The sequence below is a fragment of the Coregonus lavaretus genome (assembly GCF_964263955.1).
Source record: "Coregonus lavaretus genome assembly, chromosome: 37".
NCBI classification, from domain to species: Eukaryota; Metazoa; Chordata; class Actinopteri; order Salmoniformes; family Salmonidae; genus Coregonus; species Coregonus lavaretus.
Window position 1 is genome coordinate 22,360,627 of NC_140024.1, and position 9,306 is coordinate 22,369,932.

Sequence of the window (9,306 nt, forward strand, 5' to 3'; positions counted from 1 at the left end):
GTCAAAGCTATGGAGCTCTCACAGGTGGCTTGGAGGCACTCTTCATCCTTCTTGGAACACACACACACACACACACACACACACACACACATACAGTCCATACGGCCAGAAGCCGTGGACAGAAGCTCTATCTGTTTGTCCTGTTCCTGCTTTTTTCATTACAGCCTGATTGCGTTTGAACAAAAGTTGTCTGCTCGTAAATGTTGGCATTAAGCCGCATTCCATCCCATAGCCCGAGGTAAGAGAGGAGAGCTGTAGCAGAGTAGGGCTGGGGTGTTGGGTAATTTGTTTAGCTGTTAAACGACTAATGGACGTCCACCTGGTTTGGGAGCAGCAGCAGCAGTTTGCCTGACTCCTCCTTTGCAAGTCCAGACTGCAATTGTGTTTTATGGCCCCAATTATAAAGGATATTTAGCGACTACCTTGCTGCTTGTGTGTTTTGCATGGCATCTGGTTGGTGGAGGCACCAGACACTCAACAACCCACCCAGCCAGCCCACATCAAACACCCTCGGTGTGAGACTTGGTGTGCTCTGCTCTGATGAGCCCCGCTTTGTCTCTGCCTCATTCACTTAGTTATTGAATCATGCAGCACAGGAGCATTGCAGAGACCAGAAGTGTACATGGTGTGGTCGTACGTGCCGCAGCCCAGATCTACAGGTCCTGTGTTCCCACTGCTGTCATGTAGGAGTCCTGCAGGCTCTAATAAAGTAGAATAATAAAGGATCCTATTTGTTTCATGTGGTTTAATGAGCAGCCCCAGATCAGACTGCAGCTGGATGGAAGGGGACCTCACAGGGTCTGAGTCTGGCTGTGGCAGGGTGGCGGGGCGTCCCACCCAAAGGTAGCTCACTCATTGTTACAAGCAGCATCACCCTGTGTGTGTGTCTGTGTGTTTGTCCTGCACAGCGGCACGTGGGTGAAGAAAGCAACCTCAGCTCCTGCTCCCGACCAAAAAGCATTTGCGTGTTTTCCACAGCCATTAATTAGAGGAAAGAGTGGATCAGATGTTAGTTTTATTAGCAGGGGCTCTTTAAAAGGAATCAAAATGAAAGGAACATATGTCACGCATTTGATGCCCCGCCTGCTCCCCCCTTTCCTCTCCTCCGCAATCGCCCACCTCACACACTCACAAAGTGCACAGCCAGCACAGTCTGTCTGCAGACAATAGTGGTTAGTGGATTGATCCTGAGGAAGCTGTTGGGACGTTGCCCTACCCACGCTCTGCTGTGCCTACGGCAGTAATGAGGACGGCCTGAGAGGACCCTGTTTGTGTGCGTACGTGTGTGCCCGTGCATGCATGACCCCAGAAGGCCTTCGGGCAAATGAAATAGCACAGGCCCCACACCACGCAGCCTGACGGAACCTTACAGTACAGGACATGACTACACAAAGTTCCCACTGACTCTTACACAAGACAGAGATGTGTACAGGTACAGGCGAGACATGCCTGCTGAACCGCTGTCATCCTGGGCAACGTGATTGCGTACATCACCTTCGGCGGCTAGTCTGAATTTATGGGACACATGCCTGTTTCTGCATGACTCGTTTGATTGCATTCTCTGGTTTGGGGCTCCGGTGCCAAGGCCGTTAAACCTCACACCTGCAGAGTTCTAAAGAAGGGAACTGTGGGTGTAGTGGAGAGAATGAGGATCCAGGTGATCTGAGGCTCTCTCTCTCTCTCTCTCACACACACACACACACACACAGAGAGAGAGAGAAAGAGAGATATCACAACCCATCTCCTTAAAATACATTTCCATCAGGCAACAACCCCACCCTACCTATCCCATACATAATGTCTTTATCAAACAGCCTCCATTTACTCCCATGTGTGGTTACAAATGACCTCCTGTAGCAATAACGCAATAAGTGTTGTTCGCTATCTATGTTAGCCTGCTTTTTTTTTCACTTGGCCTGACACAATCGTGGCATTTATCAGTGTAATTGCATGAGTCGGAAGCACTGATGTTGTCTATTAGGCGGATCTCCATCCTGTTAAGAGCAGAGAGGCTTTTAATGTATGATCCTGGCTGCATAAGTGGACTCAGCACAATTGCATGGCTAGTGGAGAGATGGAGGGTTCCTGCTGATGATAATGTTGATCTCTGGACCAACCATGCACTCCCAACAAATAAAGAGAGAGAGAGAGAGAAAACAACAAAGTGAAGCAGAGGTTAATCATTTTATTTACTTGCAGCAATGGATTTCTTTTCTCTTTTCTCTTCCCTCTTTCTCTCCCTCTCTTTCTCTTCCTCTCTTTCCCTCCTTTCTTTACCAGGCAGGGCAGTGAGTGGGCTGAGGAGGGAGGGCTGAGCTAGGGGGAAATCGATAGGGAGCGCATTACAGTAAAACGTATTGATTAGGAGAGACCTGCGAGCACCGCGTTGGTCGCGGAGATGGTGGAATGATGCAATGCTTAAAGGAATTTATCCTTTGACTTTTACATTAACCTTTTATTGACTGCTTTGCCTGTCCATAATTAACACTCACTTTAGCTAAAGTGGTTAGTTTGAGCAGTGCAGTGTGGGGCCGGGGCCTGGGCCATATGGTGGGCTTCTCCGGCGGCTAGAGCTCTATAGCCCCCTCCTTGCCACAGACTCTGCGGCCCAAATGGCACCCTGTTCACTATATAGTGCACTACTTTTAACCAGGGCACATAGGACTCTGATCAAAAGTAGTGCACTATATGGGGAATAGGGTGCCATTTGGGAGGCAGCCAGACAGAGCAGTTCAAGTGCAGTGTGCGGCTGCACTATGGAAGGCCTCTGTGGAATAGAAGGCGATAGAAGCTCAGATTCCTTTCACATTAGCATACTATTTGAGCAGGCCTGCCGGGCTATAGGGTTTCAGGGCAAATTGAAATGAGTGATTGTATTGCCAATCTCTCCTGAGCGAGCGGCGAGAGAGCACCAGATGGGATAGTTAGCCCATATCTGTCTAGGGTTAATCCATAGGAACACTGGAGACTCACAAACACACTCCTGGTCCTCTGGCTCTCCATCCCTCCCTTTCTCCCTCCTCTTTGTCTTTGACCTTACCTTTAACGTGCCGTTTGTCCAGGGGAAAGGGGTGATTTGTGATAATGTGTATAGTGCTGTAGCTCACAATGAATTTCTATGAGAGCCCAAGAGAGTTTAAGGTACCAGACTAGATATTGAATTATTTCATTCCATTTTAGCGTTAAGTGAAGGTGTGGTATTTGCAGCTATTGGAGGTGGTGTGTAAACTGTTTGTTGAATGTCCTTGCCTCCAATATATTTGACACAACTCTCATCCTCATAACTACTGCATTTCCGGTTAAACAAGATCTCTCCATTCCAGTTTATTATGGTTAGATTCTCTGTCAGATAAGCAAAGTGTTACTACGTAATTAACTTCACTACATATTTACACTGTCTTTCTTCATATCCTTGTTCAGCAGAAAAGAGGCCAGTGTTTTCTTTTGTACCAGTCTAACATGAATAGTTAATTAAATCTAAAATCAAATGGCACTGTGTTCCCATGGCCTTTGGTGTCGGTCCGCTGATGTAAGCAGAATGTGTGTGTGTGTGTGTGTGTGTGTGTGTGTGTGTGTGTGTGTGTGTGTGTGTGTGTGTGTGTGTGTGTGTGTGTGTGTGTGCACGTATCTCTATTCTCTGTGTGTCTGTGTCTCTTTTCATCCAGTTAGATATTTATGCCTGGCGTGTCCGTCGTCCTCTCTTTGAAGTGGCGCTTCCTTTAATTCTGCCCCTAAATAAATAATGACAACATTTAAACACATGGCTTGTCGCGCAGCCCCAAGGTCAGCTAATCCTATTATTTATGAAGTGATATGCTACATAATGGTACTTAGAGCATGTTAACAGATTCTATTATCAGGCCCCTGATCTGAGGCGTGGAAGATATACAGTATGTGAATGGTATATGTTAATACCATCCTCTTGGTATAATGCATTACCTATCAGAGGGTTCGACCACAGCTGAAGTGGTACCACTTAGCTGAAGAACTACTCCAGTATTAAGTGGCCCTTGGTTGAAATATAGAATCGCAAATTGAGGCAGGGATGGCCTGGACTGCCTGTCCCCTGGCCACATTAACGACCTCCCCGTCACATCCATAACACACCTCCCTGTTAGGGTCCATAGAGACTGTAGGGAGGCAGGGGGATGCAGGGTGCCTGGGGTAGGGATGGAGATGGGGGGAGGTAGGGTGTCAGCGAGTCAGACACCAACCAGCTTATTTTTCATAATGAGGAGGAGGAGGAGGAGGAGGAGGAGGAGGAGGAGATGGTGAAGTAAGGAGTAACTGTGACACACACACACATTCCTACTGAGACATCTCATACCGTGATGCTTCGGTATCCATTTTGATCCAACAGACTAGGTGGTAGAAACAGTAGAAGTCATAATCCATTAATCAGATAATGTAGAGTACTATAGAAACACCATGTAATAAGAATAAGGGTTGTTTCTCTATCTGTCTCTCTTGTTCTGACTGGATGAAAGGAGAGGGCTTTCCAGTGAAACCATCTGGCAGTGTGTAAATGACTGGAGCATTAATCACTGGACTATGAGGATACTGTTGCTTTGTCATCATATTGACGGTTTAAACCACAACACACACAGATGACACGCCCATGTAGGGCTGCATACAAAACATTCCTGACTGATCACCTCTCAAACAGATCACATACTGTATCTACCCCAGTCACACACACACACACACACACACACACACACACACACACACACACACACACACACACACACACACACACACACTCAGACGGATCATACACACACACACACAAACTTAGACGTATCAGACACACACACACACACACACACAAACAGCCCTACACCCTGCAGGGTCTAATAGAGACTAGTCTAAGTGGGAGTCATAAAGAGAACAGGAGAGGAAACACACAAGCCTACTGCCTCCTGGTCAAACACACACTGGTCCTCCCTGTGTGTTTACATAACACACACAACACACACACTCCACACTCACCCAACAATTACCTCCAATTATTGTGTGATCTACTCTGCTCAAACTCACTATCAGTCAGATACAGATCTCATATTGTGTGATCTACTCTGCTCAAACTCACTATCAGTCAGATACAGATCTCATATTGTGTGATCTACTCTGCTCAAACTCACTATCAGTCAGATACAGATCTCATATTGTGTGATCTACTCTGCTCAAACTCACTATCAGTCAGATACAGATCTCATATTGTGTGATCTACTCTGCTCAAACTCACTATCAGTCAGATACAGATCTCATATTGTGTGTAATACAGTGAACCACCACTGTTGATTCACATTGCTTCTGTGTAACAATGTGTAATTATGGTGGCGTCTGTATAAGAGGTGATTTATGTCCAGAGGAGTGTCTGACCTGTCCTGTTATTTCCTGTCCCTGTCTGTCCCTCCAGGTGCCACTCCAGCCTGGCCCAGACCCTGCCCCCAGAGGAGGCCCCCGTGGACCGGCCGTTTTGGGCCGACGACGACCCCAGCATGCCGCTGCCCTTTGACCTGGCTGACATCATCAACAGGGTGGAGTCACTCCTCTGGAGGTCGGTTGCAGATACACACATAAGCGGAAACAGGCACACAGATAGACACACACACACACACTTAAATAACTCACTTATATGAGTCTGCATACCTCCCTGTAGCTCCTTGATTGTCCTACCACTATACAACAATACTTAACCATCTCCTTCATAGACCTACATAGTGTTGCCACCACCCCCTATTCTGTAACTGATGCCTCTCTGGCCAGCAGTTATCTTCCTTAGTCATAAATACAGTTTAATTATCCCGTCCTGTTGGCATTTAAACTCAGCAGACATTACTCTGCAGTACGCTGGCCTTGTCATAGCCACCATGGCTCTCTGCTTGGCTCATTAGATGTTTCCCAAATGGCACCCTATTCCCCATGTAGCGCACTCTGTTTGACCCGATACCTATGGACCCTGGTCAAAAGTAGCGCGCTATAAAGGTAATAGGGTACCATTTGGGATGCAGACATTGGCTCCTTCAGTCCGTCTGTTAATTGCAGTGTGTGGCCGGGTCCCGGCCCTGTCTGCACTCTGACATCTCAATGACTTGTTGTCATACAGACGGAGTGAGTGACTGTGGACGGGCTATGAATGGAGGAATGGAGGGATGACTGGGCTTGTGTTTTGTTTCCTCCTGTCAGGATGTGAAGGATGGGACACAGAGAAAAGAGAGAGAGAGAGAGAGTCACCTATCGTGAGGACAGACTACAGAGAAAGAGAACAGGACCTACCAGCTCCTGCTTGTGTCAACGTCCTCCAATGGGGGTACACTTCCCCACCACACCCCAGCCCACCCTGAACCCCACCCAACCCTGTACCTCACGCCACCCCGCCCAAACCAGTCTCATCTAGCTTTGCCTGGATGGACCCAACATGGCTGCACCATGAAGATAGAACCCTGATTAGTGCTTTGCTAACATGCTATAGCTGGCATTGGAACTAGTCTCACAATGGTAATGTGGATAACCTGCAGAATTAAAACTGAATGTGTAGGAATGTATTATTTCAATGAATGTTCTGTTCCTTTTCTACATTTAACCAGCTTTGTGTATGGATATGACAAATAGTCATACAGATTTAGGATCTTAATTTGACCAGTTTCTCACAGCAGGACAATTATCCTGCAGCAACAGGAAATGTGAATTATTGGGTGGATTATAATTAATGGACATTTTTGAAGGGGTTAATACATTTTTACTTAGGGCAAATCAAGTCTGACATTTTCAAGTGGAAATGACGAACTTCAGAAGCCCTTTTATACCTTGAATACACTACAAGTTTGCATTTCCTGCTGTACAGGACATTTACTGCAACAACAGGGACATCAAATTTAAATCCTATATCTGTAGTACATTTATACTTTCTGTTTCTAATTCAATATTGTTCTAATGTTCTAATGATACTGTTGTATTCTAATGTCCATTCACTTCCTGTATTTCATATAACTGCAATTCACAACTTTCTTGTTCAGAAGATGTGACTGAAAGTGTTTATCTGAAGTGTGTGTGTGTGTGTGTGTGGTTGAATGTGTGTCACTGCAGTATTTACAGTGTGTGATATTGGATATGTGTGAAGCAGTATGATAGGGATAGGGCATGTGCCCGTAGCAGGGCTGGAAGATGTTTGTGCTAGAGAGGAAAGGACAGGAGAGTCTAGTAGGCCTCTAGGTTCTAGTAGGCAGGCCTCTGTCTGCAGGCCTGTCTCTAGTCTGCTCTATAGGCCTGAAAGGCAGCCCAGGCAGATAGCTACTGTAGGGCTGAAAGGCAGCCCAGGCAGATAGCTACTGTAGGGCTGAAAGGCAGCCCAGGCAGATAGCTACTGTAGGGCTGAAAGGCAGCCCAGGCAGATAGCTACTGTAGGGCTGAAAGGCAGCCCAGGCAGATAGCTACTGTAGGGCTGAAAGGCAGCCCAGGCAGATAGCTACTGTAGGGCTGAAAGGCAGCCCAGGCAGATAGCTACTGTAGGGCTGAAAGGCAGCCCAGGCAGATAGCTACTGTAGGGCTGAAAGGCAGCCCAGGCAGATAGCTACTGTAGGGCTGAAAGGCAGCCCAGGCAGATAGCTACTGTAGGGCTGAAAGGCAGCCCAGGCAGATAGCTACTGTAGGGCTGAAAGGCAGCCCAGGCACATAGCTACTGTAGGGCTGAAAGGCAGCCCAGGCAGATAGCTACTGTAGGGCTGAAAGGCAGCCCAGGCAGATAGCTACTGTAGGGCTGAAAGGCAGCCCAGGCAGATAGCTACTGTAGGGCTGAAAGGCAGCCCAGGCAGATAGCTACTGTAGGGCTGAAAGGCAGCCCAGGCAGATAGCTACTGTAGGGCTGAAAGGCAGCTACTGTACTGTGGGGCTGATAGAAGGATCCCCATCCCAACTGCCACTCTCTTCATAATTGCAGCTGTTCAATGGCTTTTAATTAGTCTTAAAGCGTGTAGAGCACCACTTGCCCTGTAGCGCTGCAGGCCAGAGACTCACATCCACAGCTTCTGACAAAACCAGCCAGGAAAGAGAAGCTATGGGTGGAAACGGGATGGTTGTCAAAGCCAAGCAGAGCAGCCTTCTTTTTTATTTCTTGGTAACACTTTATTTCAGGGATCATCAACAAGATTCAGCCGCGGGACGATTTATTTATTGAGCCAATGGTCGGGGGGCAGGAACATAATTACAAATAAATTGACCGCAAGAAGCCCAAACAGATATAATGTTTGACTAAAACATAATAATTTCAAACCTTGCTTACATTTGTATATGATTACTTGTCTCTCTATTATGCATCGGAATACTTGGGAATTTAAAAAAAGTAAAGAAGTGTATTATTTTTCTTTTTTAAACTGTGGGGGGGCAAATAACACCTCCCGCGGGACGCCAGTTGGGGAACCCTGCTTTATTTGAACTAACCACCATAGTGCCTTTATAACAATGTTGTAAACACGTCATAATGCTTCATAGCTTGTGTCATTGTCATAACTGAAGCTTTATGGCATGTTTTGACAAGTTATGACTCGTGGTATGAAGCTTTATAACATGGTTAGGACATTTTTATGAAGGGTTATGAAGAGGTCATGGTGTCTAGTTCAAATTAATTGTTACCAATTTCTTTCGCTATCTATATCTATCTATATCACCATGAAGTAGAAATTATATATAGTGTTAAAAGTTGTTTTTTACTTCTGAAAGTTTTTCCAATTTCAAATGTTAACGGTTGCCAAAATGTTGTTCTCTTGCTTAATCTTTTTGTATGTTGACAGAGGTTGAGATTGTAGACTTGCAGTAGACTGGCGGTATTGTTGAGTCGAACTACTATGTGCTCTCTGCTTCACAGCTCAGCTTGTCTGTCTGAAGCATTAGGAAGGCAGTAAATAAACCAAGACAGTGTTTTATGACCCTCTGCTCTCTGTGTGGTGCTGTCTGTTGTGTCGAAGGCTCCTGCATCATGTTCATCATCACACTGTATCCCACTTTGGCCTCGCTGTGTGTCTGTGCGTGCGTGTGTCCGTGTGTGTGTCTGTGTGCGTATTTGTGTGTGTGCACGTGCTTTTGTGCGTGCATGCACATTTACACATGTACACATTCCATTTACCAGGCTGTGTGAGTAGGCTATCTAAGTGTGTTTTACCTTTTCCCAGAGTGTATTTGAGCAGTGAATTGAGACTCATTTGTCAGGTGAGTGTGAGTTACAGTTCTCTGGCCTGCTTGCCCTGTCACCGCCTGGCCTCTCTCTCTCCCTGCCAGATAGATGGGATGGATGCTCTGGCAGCCATC

The 9,306-nt window shown here is 46.5% G+C and overlaps 1 protein-coding gene across 2 annotated transcripts in view; it reads left to right on the top strand.

The window, feature by feature from the left end:
• LOC311111118 (alpha-ketoglutarate-dependent dioxygenase FTO-like) overlaps window positions 1–8,928 on the top strand; it is a gene marked incomplete at both ends in the record, with an annotated part of 154,522 nt that extends 145,594 nt beyond the window's left edge. For both annotated transcript variants that reach the window (XM_084153800.1, XM_084153801.1), the window contains 2 exons: window positions 5,423–5,563; window positions 6,193–8,928. In XM_084153800.1, coding sequence (XP_084009926.1) covers window positions 5,423–5,563; window positions 6,193–6,199 — 148 coding nt within the window. The remainder of the gene's footprint in view (window positions 1–5,422; window positions 5,564–6,192) is intronic.
• Window positions 8,929–9,306: the final 378 nt, after the last annotated feature.